An 18,967-nucleotide genomic window follows, 5' to 3' on the forward strand; every position below is an offset into this window, starting at 1 on the left:
GTTGTTACCAATAGCAAGAGAAGAGCTCGATGTTGAGATGAAACTGTCTGGGGAACTTTAGCAACGAACACGCAGTTGCCCAAGCTGAAATTTGCCGAGATGGCAAGGGACTTCTCTCTCGCTTCTCCTTTCAATCAGGGCTATGAAATCAGGACTCCAGCTCTGCAACTGAAGACAATGCAGATTTGAGAGGAAATCAAGTTAAGCCTTGTGATGTTTTTTTCCCTACAAGGCAGCACATGGCTGTTGTGTTTTTTGGTTTTTTTTTTTTTTTTAAAAAGTCACCTTACCAATTCTGATCTGGCCTGATCATGCATGATCTTCTAATATCAAATCACATCCAGGGGTGAGGATGACTTCGTAGATACAAAGAAGAGAAAGACTCTACATACAAATACAGAATCATATATAGTCTTAAAGCCTTTATTTTAATGCAAAATAAAACAGGTAAAATTTATATAGCCATATGTAACAAAAGATCAAAATCTTTGATGTGGTACTAGAAAAAACCTCTCAAATTGTATGCTGAATTTCTCCCCCAAAACAATGATTTTTAAATCAGTTTCACTTAAACACACAGGTATTGTCAGGATCACAAACACCTCTCTCCCCCACAATAACAGAATAGTGTCTTGTAAAGCCTTCTCTTCTATGCAGAGATAGTGAATAGCGCTTCCAATTTTGCACGTAAGGCTTAGAGACTCTGCAGAGCAACTGTGACAGAGAGCACAGGTGCAGGGCCTTTTGGAAGTGCAAAGCAGCCCCTGCTCAGTGCAGAACGTCAGGATGCGGCCCTGGCAGAGCAGTCAGTAGGATTCACTCACAGCACTAACTCTCTGATAAACAAATCTGTGATGGCTGGGAGGAGGAGGTAGCACAATTCATCTGTAAAAAAATTAGGCAGCATGTGAAGCTATTTCTAGATCAGGAAGCTGGAGTGAATTGGAATTCAGGGCTGCATGCACTTTTTCAAGGCAGAAGCCTTTTTTTTTTTTTTTTTAATGCTTAGTTCCCCTTTTTTTTTTTTCCACAAAGGGCAGTTGATACTTCTTTGTGCATTTGAGGGGTGCCTAGAGACTTCTGCATCACAATATATCACAGTGGTAATGTCTGCTCACAGGCCAAGATCATGGCTCACTAGTGGGTGGTCACTCAGAAAATCCACAGGCTCTTTTTCTATCTCTTAATCTTTCAACTGCTGGGCCCGGCTGGCCCCACGCCAGAGCGAGAAACGCAGGCTGCACGCCACCAGCTCAAGAAATCAAAGCTTCCAGCTTCACGTGAGAGCGGGCCTCTCTCCCCCTTGTCTTGACTCCTGTTCACACAACTTACGGCACGCTGCTCCTGTGGCAAACCCAAACTCTCCCTTCACACCCGCTACGTCAGTAACTTTACTGCTGGACTGGCACATTTTGGATGAGGGAGTGCGAGGCAATTACGTGTCAAGAGCATTTCAGACTCATAATTTTCCCAAACATATGGACATATGGGGAAAAGAACAACTTGTTACTTAACGGCTCTTTTGGATTTTGCAAGTGTGTATTTTCAACCGTCAGTTGTAGCACCTCGTGAATTCTGCATGATACATATTTTTCCACAATATGGTGCTAAAATCATACATTTTACACTGCAGAGAAGCTGACTATATATACACTGTAGTTACACATTATACTTTTGAAAATACCGTACCTCTACCAGATATTAAACCAGCAAATGGCAATTTTCTCCCAGAACAATGGCACCAGAGATTGATGAGATGCTCTGTAATACTTTTTGGTCTTGTTCCCCCAGCTAGGTCAGACTGTTCTTCCTCCTTAGCTCCTCACCTGTAGGATGCATCCATATATTATACTTATAGCACTTTTTTTTTTTTTTTGAAGAAGCTCTGTACTGATCTAGCAGCAGAAGCATCATTTAATAACCTGTTGGGTAAGATTAACAGCTCAGAAGGTGTTTGTTTGATCTGTCCGCCTCAACTGAGTGGAGCCGATGCAGTCAAGGGGAGCTCTTAAGGAGAGAATCAGGTTACGGGAGACAATTGCGCAGGTCCTTCAAAGGCTATAAATAACCCAGGAGCTGTTTCCATCCAGATTTTATTTGGCCCTGGCTCTTGAAATACTGTAAATAAGTTCTATTCACTGTGCTGTGATGCCATTTGAAGGCTTAGTTGAGAGTGATTTATAAAGGCAGTAGCTTATATTCAGAGCTGTTCTTAATTGTGGCCTGGCTTGATAAAGCCACTGTCGCAAATATACTAGTTTCTTTACAGCTGGATCAAATGTATCAGGGGTTATATTTCAAGGAGGGAAAGGAAAGTATTTTAATTTGTTTTTGCTTCACTTTCAGCGGGCCTTCATAACACCAGCGGCTACCCTGTGGCTGCCAAGTCCTGGCTGAGTATCCTGCAGCATCTAAAACTCTGAGAGAAGTACAAGGCTGCGTACAGCACGTACACGACAGGCAGTTTCCTTGGGGAACGCGCCTTATTTATGGAGGGTACTGAGAGACATCCAGCTTTACATCCAACCCTCCCTCCAGAGGTTTTTCCCTCGCTACATTACTAGGAAAGAGGGCAGAAAGAAATGGAACAAGAACTGAACACACTTGCTTCATAATAGGTTGCATTCCTCTCCCTCTCTCCCTCCCACCAATGCTTCCTCCTGACTGGATTTAGAGCTGCGCCTGCCCCTACCCCAGGGAGCCCAGCCCTGTATCATCTGAATCACGGAGATGTCCCACCACCACCCCAAAGCTGTCTCCTCTTCTCTTCTTCCCAGCCCAGCTAGTGGGTAGAGAGCGGTGTGAATGCAAATGCTAGAGCCTGCCGGCCAGCTGCAAGTGCTCCCCATGCCTCAGGGTTATGCCAGTCTCTCACCAGCATTAGCAGCACAGAAGAAATTTTGGCTGGGATTAAATGCTGCTTCTCATCAGGGCCATTACCTACTGGTGGTGGCCCCTGGCAAGCAGCAGCGCACAGACCCACCCTATCCCGCGCCTTACGGACCTCTTACTCTAACAAGCCCTTTTCCCAGGGATATCTAGTAAAGGGACATGCTCCGAGCAGGACAAACCTTCCCGGTGATATTTAATACCTGGGAAGTGACCGATGTGATTTAATCTGTTGCATACCAAAGGTGTCAAAAAGACATCAAAGAAATCCTCGTGTTTAATCCTTGGCCAGGTCACGGTCTCTCCCTGACGAGCGAAGGAGCCCAAATGGTTTAATAGCACTCCCAAAAGGCAGAAGTCAAGGAATTAAGGACACTTGGAAATTTCACAAAACATATTTCTAGGTGGCAAGACTGTATGGCTTCCCTGTGACAAAATCCTTGAGACAGATCTCTGAGCATCCACAGCCCTGTTGGGCTGGGTATCACAGGTCCCTGTGGTTGGGGACATGCATTTCTGACCTCCTCCCAGGCTGGCTGGCTGCAGGGCAAGCTCAGGCTGTGCGGGGCAAAGAGCCATGTATACCCCACGTACAAGGCACATACCCCTCTGCCCTGTCCCCCCACGGCTCTGCTGCACTGCTGGCCCCCTCTCCCCACTCACACCTTCTCTCTTCCTACGCACTGCTGCAAATAACTTGCTACAAACAGCTATTCTCTCCTCTTCTCCCTGGGCCCCAGGGTCTTGAAGCCCTCCCTGTTGCCTTCCTTGTCTTTTCCCTCACCCCTCGCTGTGAAAAACCCCTCTCCCTGCTGGCCTGCTGGCCCCTGGCTTCAGGAACTCGAGTAGTTTGGCACTTGGCACCGGCCTGGCGCTGCCCGAGGCTGAGCTTCACTTGGGGGACTGAGGGTGGGCCCTGCGCCCACAGGTGCCTTCACGTGGTGGCCGGGCACGTCACTGGCAGGCACTTCGCTGTAACCCCGGCCAGAGCGGGCTGGGAAGGTGCTGCCCTGCCCCGGCCGAGGCAGCACCTGATACAGTAACTTCATATGAATTATTGAGTCCATGCCTGCGGTCACCTCCTCAGCCACTTCTTATGGGCCAGCTCCACTGAAACCCCAAGAGTGACGCTCCTTGACAGCAGCCGAGGATCTGATCTCCAGGGTTTACATTTAAAGAGTGCACACTGTATAACTAAGAAACGCTCACAAGCACACACATGCACATCTACAGACACACACTTCTCAGGTGGCTGGCTGCCTTGTCCTCTGTGAGCCTGCCCAAGCATGGCAGATAAAGCTTTTCACCTTACTCCAAATGCAGCAGGTGCAGTAAGAGTAGAATCTTGCTACACAAACTGCAAAAAATGAAGGCTACAAGATAAATGCTGCCACCACCAAACGGAAAGAGGAAGACAGAGGCCAGATTACAAATCTGGAACTGCAGCATCCTTAAAGCACAGAGCTGCTGGTCTGAATGTGCCTGGAATGCGGTCGCTACCTCCATGGCAGTCCCTTGTCAACTCATGATCACACACTGGATTACACGAGATCCTCAGCTCTGCATGAAGTCCGTACTGTGTGCTGTGTTCTCACTTAGAGGCCCTACAACAGCACTCTGAAGCAGACTCTGGTGACACCACCGCCCTCACACAGACAGCTACATACTGTACAGGTGTAACTGGATTCGGTAAATAGCCCTGAGGTGTATTAAGTGTTGCGCTTCATTACCAGCAGCCACTTTCTATTTTTAAAAGGAATTAAAAAATACTCAACTGTCTGGTACCTCATGTACTCAAAACATGTCGTACCTCACGTGGCTTTAGTTCGCCCGTTAGAAAGCACCTACGCTGAGCCCAGCTCAGTAAGAATGACTCCAGGTCTTGTGTGCCATTCTTACAGGCAGCTACGCTTGGGAACAACTCTACAAGGATGACGTCTGAGGGGATTCCTCCCGGGCTGTGCTGGCAAGTCCAGTGCGTGGCTATACTGCTGCAGTCATGGGGTTCTTCTGCCTGGGATCCTGTTGCCTGTACTGGTACTGGTCTGGACTGGTCCCACGGTGTCGGACAATCTCATTATAAGCTGGTGCTCGGTGGGACTGAGGAGGGGAAGGTGGCACATCCTGCCGGAGGGGTCCTTTATGCTGGTTTGTGACAGGCTGGGCTGGGTAGTAATGGGGGTACCTCAATTCTGCCACTCTCGTGTCCGGTGCACGGATGTAGTTCCCCTTAGATGGGTGGACAACAGGCTGTCCTCCTTGGTAGTAGGGAAGATCTCTCTCTTTGTATATTACTCGTGGCCCTGTTAAATATTCCAGTGGCTCTGCAGGTCCACGCCTGAGGATGAAAAACATAATAAAGCACATAAAAAGGCAGTCTACTAGCCCAGTGACACATTATTGTACTCACAATCTATGTCTACTTTGGGAAAGGAAATGCCACCTCAAGCATGACAGGTCCAGATGAATCAAAAGAACTTCTGAAGGATAACAAGCCTCCCACCTGCATCCTACAAAAGTCTGTAATACCCAGGACGCTAGAGGAAGGGTCCAGCGCACACCACAGCCCTTTTACAATGGGGGAGCACTGGAGCCCTTCAGCTCCTAAAGTCAGCCTCCAGTGATCCATTTGCCGTAATAGAAACAAAGCTCCTTTAAACAATGCGTGTTTGACTGAATCTTATCTAGCCTGAGGATAAACAGATGAGTTGGGTCTGCAAGTCTGCAAATCCCATAAGCTATACATGCACAAATATTCATGCTTTCCAAGCCATCTCCCACTATTTTTTCTCCTAACATGTCAGACTGTAAAACTTTCCAAACACCGTAGTTAGAAAAAACTGGAACTCCTGGAAGAAACACTAGGGATGTCAGGCTACAATATCTGTGTTTAATGGGTGAGCTGCCAATGGGGTTTCAAAAAAACTCCTGTGATCTAGAAGGCCTGATATTACAACAGCCCTGTAACTTGTCTGCATCAGTATGGATTTGACAAGCTCTAGTTCACGTAAAAAGCAACATGTGAACATGCCATCCCTGAGGATGTGCCATGGAGCCCTCTCTGTAGCTTTCTGCATCTTAATTCCATGATTTGCACTAATGAAGCATTGATATTTTTTCCTAGTACAGCTTAACTTGTGATGCTTTTGAAATGGCAAAAATAATTGTTCTTATAGACATGTCACCAGAGCATCCCCCAAAGTTCAACTCAATTAGGAGTTTTTGCCAGTCTGATTGCAAATGTCTTTGCACTTTGGGCAAAACCTCCCATTGACTGCAGAGGAAGCTTCTCTCCAAGTGAGAGCTGAAGGAAGACGGCAGGGTTTTGACCCAAAACAGGGCCTGAAAGTATAAATCAATTACACCTGCTCTGTGGCGTTGGGACTGAACTCATCAACTGTTTAAATATTCTTTGCATAGATTTATTTAAAAAGTCATCATTCTGGTACAGCAGATCAGGTGTTCACAATTTGTCAATGCCTCTCTTTTGTTCACACAGTGAGTTTACAAGCATGCTCCCCCTTTCTTAATCTGGGCTCCCAGACTCCACTGGAACTTGTTTTGCATGAAGTAAAACAAAACATGTGGTTTTCTGCTGCACTCGTTTAAGCCCATGGGGTAAATCATGGACATAGGCAATGAACAAACATTATCTGCCTTGAAATGAACCTACAATTCTCCCCCTGGAATAACTTAGTGCAAATGTTTCCTGTTTAAAATGGAAAGAGCAAAAGGAAGAATTCCAGGCCTTGGACTTTTAGGACCCTATGCTCCCCAGAGACTTTTTGCTTTAAAAACAGAACATTATAAAAGACAGGCTCTCCTGGCTCCACCCCCTCACCCCCACTCCCCCCCCCCCCCCCCGCAGTGAGACAGTCCAGACGAAGTGCTGAAGGGCCTGAAGGCACCCTGTGAGATACCGAAAGGACTCTTAACCGCATGTGTGGAGACAACTGCTGTCTCTGCTCACACACCTACGCCTTGCAACAAAGCCTAATTTCCACAGCAGGCCAAAGAGTTGTTCCATGTATTTCTACATGAAGACTTGTTCACTAGTCAGTCCCATCACACTCAGCTTTTAATTCCTCTGTGGGCAAAACCACACGTCCAATCGTAAAAGGCTTCTGCAACGGTAGGAACTGCTTTGTGTCAAGCAGCAAACCAACAGGAACAAATGTCAAACCTATACCCATCACCTTTTAATATAAGGATAAAGCTCAAAATCCTGTATATTAGATTTTACAAAATGTTCTCATTGGCAGCTACAATCAACCAAATTCTTGTGGATCACATTAAAAAGGGACTGAGCTTGGAACCTGATCCAGAATTCACTGAAGAGCCAGGTAGGTTTTGGACAGAGCTGTAACTGCAAAATTGAATTACTCTAAAATAACAAATTCAAGATTAATTGGTACCAAAATAACTGTTGAGAACAGGACTGAGCCACCAGCATCATCTACTGAGCCTTCAGCACACAGCTCATCCCTCAACTCACACGAGAGGTCTGGGTGTTGCAGGAAAAGAGGGGGCTGTGGTTTGCCATCCAGCCAAAAGAGCTGTTTCCAGGAAAGCTCAGCCGGTCCAGTTCTAGCAGACAGTGTGACACTGCTGCCACAGAAGCTGGGACTGTGCAGAGGGTAGCGCATTCAGGCAGCTCTGACCTAGGACTGTGCAGTGAAGATGAGCCTGAGCAATCAAAGCACAAGTGTGCCAGATAGCAGCATGTACCCAAACTGCTTGAGCTTGTGCCTTCAGGTCTTCGTTGCCGTTACCTATGCTGCAAAACTAAATCCACCATCGGTTCACTTGCAGCTAATACCGTCTCTGGTTGTGTAGACAAACTGCAGAGCGGAACATGTGGGAAGGGCAAAATCTTTCTGAAAAATAAAAAAATACCCAAGCTGTTCACTCTTAGCACTAGTTTCCCTTCTCTGAGGGTGAAACACCCATAGGTGGTATCATTCTCGAGTGCCTTTCTCAGAGTCAGGGCTTAGCAGCCGGGAAGAGAGGCTGTACACAGAGACAAGGCTTGAATCCACTTCACTTGGATCCTTTAGGAAAGCCCTGGGAAGACAGAAGGTATGTGAGGTTTTTCAGCAGCCTTGGCAATAATACAAGCAGTGATCTAGCTAATGATTACTAGAACTCTCGCATGAGTAAAATCTTGGGAAACCCTGGTAACTGCCCCAAAGGCTGCCCCTGGGCAGCATAACCAGGGGGAAATTTCATGAAAGATATCCTCGTGGCCGCACCACACTCTCCAGCTCACTTCCGCTGGTGATCCCAGTGGGTGTTACACATACAGATACACATGCTACAATGATGACAGAATATTCGTCCCTTTTATGACCAGCACTGCATGCTGAAGCTGAGTTATTTCCTGAGGATTCATTCTTCCCCACCTACCAGCCATGCCCGGTGAAGTCTGTTCTTAGGGAGCTGCTCACAGTGCAACCAACCAGCCTGGAGAGTCTCCATGAACCTGTGTCACAAACCTCCATCTGACAGGTCTTAAAATACAGGAAAAAACAGCCCTTCCCTCTCCAAGTGTGTCAAATTAACCATCAGAAAGTCAATCTTTTTTAAGGTAGAAGAAACACCTACAGATACCAAGCTCTGGCTGTAGAAATGCTGTCACCATTAGGAGCAAGTCTGAGACACTGGGAGCAGTTCCCAGCAGGAAGAGCAGGGATCCCCTGAAGCAACACCATTTTCACATGATAGCTCATGGTGTAAAAGTATATGCTGTTGTTTATCCTTAAAGAAATGACCATAATGACTCAAACCAAATACTTTCTACTTGGCAGCCCCTCGTAGATGCTATGCTTGTTTCTGCAAGCAACAAAACAGCCCCTGCCTTTTCACTCGGCAGACATTGCCACCTCTGAGGAGGCCCTAATGAAATTCTTCTCCCCTCCCTTGCTGTTTTTGTTGGCTTCTGATGAGTTCAGAGTTCACAGGGCCATATCACACCTCCCAAGTGACCCATGGTTTGGGGGTCAAACCAATAACCTCAAGTGGAAAATCAGTGACCCAGGGGAGTGATCAAAAATCCACAAATTGGGTCAAGCAGGTCCAGCCACTCAAAAGGACTGGGCCAGGAGCGTGCCCTCTGAGAAGACATGCTGAGTAGGAGCTGCTCTGACCGTCAGCCGTTTTCCAGATTTTTGGCCAGTTGTTCGACCTGTGGGTCCAGTGAAATTAATGGCAGGCAGAAGGGAGGGAAGCTGACACAACATCCTGGGAAGGAACTGATCTCAGAGCTCAAAAAGTGTTTCTGCTGATAGTTCAGCTCTGCTGGCTCCCACTGGAAGATGCATCAGTGATGCGGGTCTAGCTAAAAGCAGAGGCTGCTGCTGAAGGAAGCAGTGGAAGGAAGGGAGGCAGAAGCACCAGGTTCAAGAAAGGAGTGAAACTGGTAGGGCAGCGTGAAAATGCACTCCTCAAAAATGTCACGGGCAAGGTACCCCTTAAAATGTTCCTTCTATTGTGGGGAAGTGAAATACCACCTTCCCCTGCAGAGAAATTATAGATCACACACACAGGTAGTTGCAAACATGTTTTGCCATATCATTTCATACGCTGGTTAGCAGCTCTACTGGCTTATCTTCTAAATGATTCAGCAGGTAAAAACTGTGATCCACTTTGAGCTTTAAGAGCACAAATTAGCCTTGTCCAAATAAAGCAGGTAACTTGTGACTGATGTTCAATTAACAGTATGTGTGGTGTTGTTTTCCCTGTAACAAATAAAGCCCGAAGTAGTTTGTTTTTCTACCCTTGCTTTATTTATCTTCCAAGCACAAAGAATATAAAATCTAATATTTTCTGGCTTTGCTGCAGAATTTTTAAGAGCTTCTGGGTTTATTTAAAACTGAACCAAAGGATTCAGAATACTTAAGAAAGGCTTCTTTTACCCAAAATGTTATTTAGTCATTGAAGTTAAACAGGTACCTGTAGGTTTCAAAAAACCTAAGTAAAACACTTTTTGCTTCCTGCAGTTCCCCCCTTTTTTTTTAAAGCCTCCAATTCAGTAATTCTTCAGTTGTGGAGAATCTCACAGGGTAGACTGGCCTAAATACCTGATGCTTCAAAAAACAACCAGAAAAAAATAATTTCATTTCAGGTTCACTGTGTTTCATTGTTAACCCTCATTTGCAGGTCACCTTTAACATCAGCCACGAGACACATGGTTGGGTTATCTGAAAGGAAAGGAAAGCAAAATGATGGTCTGGCTGTTCATGCTGTGCCCCATCATGTTGGGGGTTTGGATTTCATCATGACAAAGAGTTTTTCTTGCCTCTGTTCTATAGGGAGAATCACAGAGGTCACGCTCTTAGTACCTGGTAAAAAGCAAGGAAGGGAATGCTCTCTTCTTACATCACTGTCTCCTTGCTGCTGAGGGAATATTTTGCGAGGGATATAATCTCACATGAAAAACGGCCGCCTTACTTTGTCAGGGAGTACTTCTTGAAATAAACTTCAAAGACAGCCACAGACTAAGTGGCAAATGGAAAGCCCACATTTGGCTGCAGTCTCTTTCATGTCTAAGCAAGACATAGAGAGACTCCGGGTGATGGCATCAGGCAGCTCAGGCTGTGATTAAAGAACAGGAGAAAGCAACAAGGTCCTATTTGTGTCCAAATTCTCACCGAAGAACTCTATTGTATGCATCGTGATTGCAGGCTGTTTGTTCTCAGCCAGGAGGATCTACTTTTAAAGAAGAAAGGAGAAGCTGATGTAAGAATTAAATTATGCAAGCAAACAATCTTACAGTATCAAATACATTACACTGTGTCTTTATAAAGCTCTTCTCAACATACACTAAAAACAACTGACTGAAAAGACTATGTATATGTAGTCCCTATCTCTCCAGATACAGTATTAAAGACACCGCAGTGCTGTTTGTAGCCAGTGGCACAAAGAACTTCTGTTGTTTAATTTTCAATGTGCATATAACTTAAAAAAAATATATTTTTTTGTAAGCACTGCAGCTTTCAAAAACATCACTGCATGACTCTGAGTTTCATTAAAGTCTGTCTCTGTATCTAAATAGGCGAGATAGTCCTATAACAAATATTCCTTGCCATTTCAGACCAACACTTCCCATAGCTGATGATGGGGTTTGCATTTAAAAAGCCACTGGAAAACAAATTTGGTATCTTAGCTCTGGGCAGAATCTGCAGCACAAGGAAGTGCTCAGTGGCTGCTGTCTGTGAGAGAGGCTTGTACCTCTCAGAAGAAGGCAGATGTCTAGCAATGTCATACTAACCTCAAACACACCACACACAGATTATTTATGGGCTGAGCTGGTGGAGGTGCTTTCTTCTCCTGTTCTTTTATCAACAATACAAGGCTAAAAAATCAGATAACATAAACGAATACAATCCCTGGCTCTCATGTAGCACATGCCATGCAGAGAGAGCTGTTTTTAGTTTGAGGACTGTGTTTGGAATTCCTTCAGTGTCAGGTTTCCAGTTACCAGACCCTCATCCCTGGGCCAGGCACGACTGCGGTTGGACTGGATTAGCAGAACACTCTGCAATGTATATTACATAGCTTTGACTTCTATAGGCTTTGCAGACCCATAAAAATAATGATCATTTCATGACCTGCGTTACTGGGGGGGGGGGGGGGGGAAGAGCAGAAAAATATCTCTCTCCCGTTTTTAAAGAATTCATATTTGTTTTGGATTTGGAGAAGGAGTTTGTTTGAAATTCAAGCAAGAGTACATTTCAGATGCAATGCAGGCATTCTCTTCCCTTGCAGGCAGTTTTGCAAAGTTTAACAGTGGCCTTGACTGGCCTGAACATAAGAGCTTATATGCATAGTTTTTGTCTCTCTCTACTGTATTATGGCTTGGAATATTTAGAAACAAACAGCAAAAGCACCACAATCCCAGAAAGTAAGTGCATAGACACGTTTACATTACTCTAGTTGAAGTCTGGCCTTAAAGCAGCTGGAGAACGAAGTCCTTTATTGTGTGCAGAGGGCCACATTTTGAGAGATGTTGGGCCCCAGCAGCTCCATGGGCAGTTCTTAGCAATTGGAGACATTTAGATGTCCCACTTGTTTTTACATCCGGGACCAAGCATCTGCTTTCTATGCAGATAAGCAGACTGCAGAAACAGCTGTAAGAGGAAAACAGTAGTGTGACAAGTTTAAAACTTTACTATAGGATTATATACGATTTCTTATGACAGCATGAACAGTCTATTTTGCATGCAAGCAAATTGATTGTTCTCAGTCCCTAATGGAGCAAACTATGTCACAGATTGGTTAATATCAGAATTTACAGTGCCATTTAATTAAACCCCCTCTCACCAGCAACGAAGCCATAAAACATTGTGTTGCTCCTTTGCTCTAGCGTTCGTTTATTTTCCACAACAGATCTCAGACCAGCTTCTGATAATCCCACCCTGCAGGCAAAGCCCCCCTTTCTTTCCTTCCCTAAATTCAACCTACAAATATAGGAACTGCGATAATCAGGATTAAAACCCTCAAATCAACAGCAACAAACCCCCAAATATACTAGCCGGTGCTCTATAAATGCCCAATAAGCATTCAAAACAACTAGTCCAATAATCCTTCCTACTCAATTCCTCACTTGTTTTGTTCATATGCTTTCAGGCATGGTACATCTCTTCTACCAGGAGGCATAAAATAAAATAGCACCTATTGAACAAGACATCGCTATTCTGTGATCTTTTCAAGCTTAAAGGGATCTTAAGCAGATTGGTACTTTAAGTAGCGAGTCATTACAACATGTGTCATTTCATATGTTACTCATTATTCAACACAACATAATACCGTGTGAGTCATTAACCTCTTGGCATTGGTAACCTACTCTCAATGCTAAGCAGTCATGCTTGTTGCTCAGGAACCCCCATGCTCTGTCGGGGAGAGACCTGGATGAGATTTTAAGGTCCCTTTGGTCTTTTGTTTTGCAGATCAGCAGGGGCTGAAAGCTCTTCCTATAGACTAAAAGAGTTCTTGGCCTTTGGTCTCTTGCTTCACGTTTCTGCAATGATGCCGGCCAAGTTACACTGGAGGGAAGAAAACTTCTTTTTAAAGGACATATGCATGTTAAGCCAGCAAGAGAAGCAAACGTATAGGTTTCTCAGCTGAATTTTGCATTTCAATGCGGACTCGAACTAATACGAAGAAGTACTGAACACGTGCAGAACTGCCACCACTGGGGTGAGACGCTAAAGTGAAATCTCTCTTATGGTAATATTTGTACTGCATTACTGTGCAGTAGCTCCAATGGACATAGGGATCCTGCTACCCCTGCCATGACACAAGCCAGCTACTTCCTTCAAGAGCAGGCAATCAATGAGAAGGGAGAGAGACGCAGAGAGGTGACACTCCAACGCTGGCCCCAGCACAGCAGCAGCACAAAAGCCAGACATACTACTCAGATCTCTTTGCCTCACCCTAACCTCTACTGCAGATCTCCGTGGTTTTGGAGGCTATCAGGATAGAAATTAAAGGTCCTGTGGTGGTTCAGGAGATGTTAATTTGATTTAAAAGAAATTCTGTTGCCATAGTCAAAATCCCTTTTCAGAAGGAAACAAACACGCCGCTCAGGCTCCAGGAGAGCTCCTCCCGAGCAAGGAAGCCTCCTCCTTTTGCCTATCCATTCACAGCACTACTGCTATCCATGCCATTTTTGTAAAGTGCTGTCAAAGACACAGAAACCCAAATTCTAAGCTGTTCTCATTTTTCACGTGAAATGAATTTAAAGCATGGCGATTATTCGGCTATGCTGTTCAAATGATTTTCAACAAACAACAGAAATCATTAAAAGAATCTTCCTAAGCAATAACAACCCGGGCCCAGGTCTTTACTATTCAGCCGCTGGGATCTTAACACGCTGTCTGATCTTTAGTGGGCTAGTAAAAACCTGTAAGAAGTGGTTATTAATGTTATTACCAAGCTTTTAGGCTTTTTTTTTTTTTTTAAACATCTCTCATTTAAATTAAAGCATTCCTTGCAGCGTTTTCTCCCATTGCCATGATGAAGCATGGCTGTCAATTCCACCTCTGATGGCATGAACTGGGTAGTAAAACTATGCTTCAAAAAAAAAGAAAATGATTTTTGAAACTGATTGTAGCTGGTAATTTTTCCCTACATTTCATTTCTTTCTGGGTCCAGACATTCTGTTAAACTCACTGGGATGTGCCATTTCCTTTTTTCACCTTTGCAACAAAGGCAAAGCTGGAGATCCAGAGAACGATGGCTGCTTTTTAGGGGCAAGGTGGACCTTAAAAACAAGCAGTTCTTCTTTCTTCAGGTAGTATTTCAGTCCCCATTGTTCCCCTACTGCTCATGTACTGATTTGCTCCTAACCAGCCTGTAAGTACATCCTCCCCCGCTATATTTTCTTTTGTTAGAACCATTCATTTCTATACAGGCATTAGATTATAGATGTCCTGGCTTGCTGCACTCCATTAACACTCTGGTAACCACCCCTTTTCCAGCCAACCATTAAACACCACCTTTAATAATTGAGATTTAAAGGCTCAGGGCATGACAAACAGCTGAAGTTATAACTTTACAGCTGCTTCTACAGAAGTGTGTAAATCTCCAGATTTGGATAGGCAAATCAGTTAATTAGACTTGCATTAAGTCACAAACTTTGCGGGTGCTCAGACAGCAGATGTCCTGAAGTTGAGTTTTAAATAACAAGGGTCAAACCCCTCAATTCCACTGGGCTAGGAGAGACGGAAACGTCCCACCCGGTGCCCAGAGAGCAGTAGCACTGACTGCAGCTGCTGTGACTTGCAGACGGCCACGAGCGCCTTGCGACTGCAGCCCATTCCAGCTGTGTTTATGCTGGCTTCTTCCTTAAGAGCTTCTACAGTTACACGAACATCAGCGCAGCTGCAGCAAGCAGAACGACTGCTGACTGGACATGCTCTACCTGCTGCCCGTGGCGGAGGCAACCCTTGTTTTACCACCCTGCACTTCCCACCCACCAGCACACAGGTTATGCTTTCAAAGTGGGGCCCTGCAAGTTGTGGGGCTGAGCGCAGCTTCCCCCTGCCCCAACCTGTGGCTCAGGAAATGTTACGGGGATGGCCCTTAGTCACTGCTAGCCAGTAAATGTTCAAAGCTGGTGAGACTCGGAGCTGCAGGCCACTGGCCTCTTCAGGGACATGGGTAGTAAGAGGTTAACCTTCGGTGGTGAGGCCCAAGTGCCTGTGCTCCATCTCTGCAAGAGTTATCTCCCTGTTGCTGCATTTAAAAATACTGTATGTAATTAACTGTTATCAGGTTGTTAAGCAGCGTGCTGAAGTGTGAACTTATCATTCAATTGTTTCCTTTATTTACAAAGTCCCTGCCATTCTCTGAGGCGGCAGCCTGGGACAGGCTGTTGACTTGCTCAGATGAAGAGGGTTTAGCACACCAGATTTTGGTAGCAGAAGCAGATTCTGGATAGGTGAGACACAGCCGTGAATCTGTTTGGTTCCTCAAACACCCCCTCAACACGCCCTGCAGAATAGCTGCGTGTGAATGAGACGCACACACACACCACTGCTACCAAATACATCACTGTAACGTTGCTTTGAGACCTGAACCACACAGCACGGAGGAAATTCACAATACAGCTCCCAACCACTGTAACCCAGCCTTCTGGGCACAAGCAGAGTTTTTACTCATACATATGGCACTAACTTTAATGCCAATAGATATCTACAAGCTATGTGGTCCATTCACAAAGGAAGACGATGTAACTACTGACTTTTGTGCACTTCTGTGCTCAGTTCTTCCCCTCCCCCTTTCCATTTGCTGGACTTTGTTTCCTTAAGAAAAACAAATCTGGAAGTCAGTGGACATCATGTTAGACCACAGGCTGGAGAGGGAAGGACATGACAACAGGGCAAGATGCCACATCCACCGCTGTCCTCTCTGCCTCCCTCCACAAGGCCCAGGTTTGGTTTCCTGGAGCCCATGGCTTCCACCACTTTTTTTGCCACTTTCCCCTCCTGGCCTGGCTACTGTTCTCTGCTTTCTTCCCCAGCAGTACCAGCCCTGGCAATGCCTGCAAGGAGTCCAAGATGACATGAGACATCATCAGATCTATGTGACTTTCTTCTACGCATTCCTGTCTGGGGCAGCACCATGCATCCAGCAGGACTTACTAGCATGGTCCCTGGGCATGCAGTGCCCTTTGCTCTTTGGGAACCGGTGCAATCATCAATATCCCAGACCTATGTGCATGCCTCCCCACTACTTGTAATAGAGGAGATATGTAGCTTCTAAACAGATTTCTTCTGTGCCATCTGCACACCATGCTGCATGCCAGATGACAAGATAAAATTTGCAACAGCAAAGTTCTTGGAGCACAGCAACCTTCTAGAGAGAGCAAGCACAGCCTGTGGCAACACAGTTATGTCAGCTTAGTCATGTACCTAGAACAGAAGACATCAGGATGCTGAAGCTGGAAGAAGGAGCACACAGCAGAAGACAGAAAAAAACCATCCTTTAAAGACACATCAAAACACTGCATCCTCGAGCAATGGGAAAGCAATGCCAGCAGCTGGGAATCAGTGATACCTTACAGACGTGACAGCACAGCAGCTGGAACAGGGGCAAGCCAATATTGAGATAAAGAGAGGCTTTGGACAGCACCACCAGGTATAGACTTTGATTTCTTTTGAACACATGTATACATCATGTCAAAGACTACCATGTGCAGTAGAGTGTTACGTGCGAGACGTGATGCTGTCAGTAGCTTCAGCTTAGATTATGATGAACACCACCACAATCAGAGAGGCACCCCTGCTCCACCCACGAAGGCTACTACATGCCATCAGTGAGAGAAAGAGAAGCAACAGCACTTGCTGATCTGAACCGGGTAAGAACCTGGCAAAGATTCCAGACACCATGTCTCAATTTGGCTGGGGGAGGTGGGGGTGGAATTAAATATAAACGCCCTCTAACTTGAAACAATCTTTTACATAATGAATCAATCAAACAATTATCTTTGCTCTAGTATGTTCAAATCAAGGGAATCAGCATTGAAAATAACAACCAATTTATATAGCTCATTTAAAGCCACAGTAAGCTAGGCTGCTGATTCACTAATGAACAATAAAGGTCACTACTATAATACCATTCTAAGTATTTTCAGATTGTGCGGTGTGATAGACTTGAAGTGGCATGTTCATAAAAAAAACATCAAGATGTTTTGCAGAGGGAAGTAAAGATGGAAAAAGATCTGTGCTCTACCTAGATACCAGACTGAGAAGAGGGCATAACTTGATGCGATGAGGAACCTTGTTCCCCAGACTCATCCGGCCTCAGCCAAAGCCTCTGGATGTCAATGGAAGCATTTCAATGAGCTTTGGATTAGGCCCTTGTATAGGAGAATGGTATCTGAAAGGGGATGAGAGGGCAGCGAGAGAATGAGACATCTGTATTCTGGAATGAAGTCAGAAAGTTAAGGCCTGACAGCCTTAGACAGCAAATAAATAGCTTGAGTACTGGATGTGGGTTGCTGAAATGCCTCACTCCACGTGGAAACATTCCTTTTCAATTGTGTCTTTCAGGTATTCAGAGAAAAGACTGACCAAAATGCAGTTAGTTTATTTTTTACTTTTTGAGTGCTCATGATCTAGAGAGGGGCACATATATGTGATTACTAAGAAACAAGACATTCTACCAGATGAATAACACACCTCGGCTACATGGAAGTTACATCTATGATTATTAATAGTGTGGCAACTGGGGCAATGTAGCAGTGTGCCCTAAATTGCAGCATCATGTCTTTCACTATTACCAGAACCAGATGCTTCAGAGGAAGATGTAATTAGTGGAGAATTAATAGTTTGCATAGGCCTTACAGCATAAAAGCAAGCTCTCCTCTCCTCCCCAGAAGCTAACTCAAACCAAAGCAACTATTGGTCTAAGTCCAGGTTTGCAGAAAGGTGTAGGATTCAGAAACACAAAACACTTGATGGCATGTCTGTACTTACAGATGTTAATATAAAAAACCCCAACAACAATAATATTTAACCTTGACAGACCTACTATTTGAATCCCATAGAGAAAAAGCACAATATAGTAGAGAGAGCCTGTGGTGACTTGAAAATGACGTCTTTTCCAAACCTCAATGTTAAATCTTTAATGCTGACTTGGGTTCCTCTTTAACGAAAATATGTGTAATTCTACTTCCAGTAAAATGGGATTGTCTTTAAAAGAACTTTGTGACACTTCAAAAGTCCCTCTTTTTTCAATGATCAAAAAGTAAAAGGGAGAAATTTCATATCATATCAAGCAGCTACAATATAAACCTTACTCAAGAAGACCATTCCAGTTTCTATGTCAGAAAAGCACAAAGCAGCAATAGCATTCTGAGGATGCAAAATGGTCTCTGTATACTAAAGTCCCTTGAAAAACTTGTAAAACTTGTGGTATAAACTGGTACAACTGAAAATGAAATGTCTAAGGAGGAAAAGACCAGGGTTAAGGGTTCTGTATTGATTTTTTTTTTTCCCTCCACATTGGGATTAAAGTGATTTCAGCTGGGACCCAGAATTACAGATGCAATTATAATTTCCATTTATATTTTTAGACTGTGTACAAAGAGGTGTAATAATGGACAGCTGAACGTTTTCCATTGTCCATTAAAAAAGAAATGTTTCCGATGAAATCTCTGTAAGACCAAGGACTACTGCAGTAATCTCTCAATAACACAGCTTTCTTCAGATGTTTGGTGACGAGAGAGAAGGGAGAGCTGTCAGCCCTTCACACAAAGAAATCAAACCAAAATTACATTAAGGTTGTTATTCCCCTCAATAATACTAAAAAGATCCCAAGTTAAGATCAGTAACAAGTCTCTTCAAAGATTATTCATGAAATAAGCTTTCTTGATATTATTTACAGGGTATTTAACAAAAAGCATTGCATTAAGGCAACATTAAGGAGGCATTATTTAAACCACAGAAAGTGCAAGGACTGAAAAAGTGAAATTTCTCTAATTACCACTGACTGTCTGCCATCCTTCCCCTATGCTTTACAATGCACGTTTAAGTCCAGGTTTCCTCCTGGAGGCCTCTGATAGCTAGGCAAA

The 18,967-nt window shown here is 44.6% G+C and overlaps 1 protein-coding gene across 2 annotated transcripts in view; it reads right to left on the reverse strand.

The window, feature by feature from the left end:
* Window positions 1–407: 407 nt before the first annotated feature.
* PARD3B (par-3 family cell polarity regulator beta) overlaps window positions 408–18,967 on the reverse strand; it is a 447,999-nt gene continuing 429,439 nt past the window's right edge. For both annotated transcript variants that reach the window (XM_052791531.1, XM_052791532.1), the window contains one exon: window positions 408–5,227. In XM_052791531.1, coding sequence (XP_052647491.1) covers window positions 4,873–5,227 — 355 coding nt within the window. In that variant the 3' untranslated portion in view covers window positions 408–4,872. The remainder of the gene's footprint in view (window positions 5,228–18,967) is intronic.

Source organism: Harpia harpyja, chromosome 7, assembly GCF_026419915.1.
Source record: "Harpia harpyja isolate bHarHar1 chromosome 7, bHarHar1 primary haplotype, whole genome shotgun sequence".
In the NCBI taxonomy this organism is placed as follows: Eukaryota; Metazoa; Chordata; class Aves; order Accipitriformes; family Accipitridae; genus Harpia; species Harpia harpyja.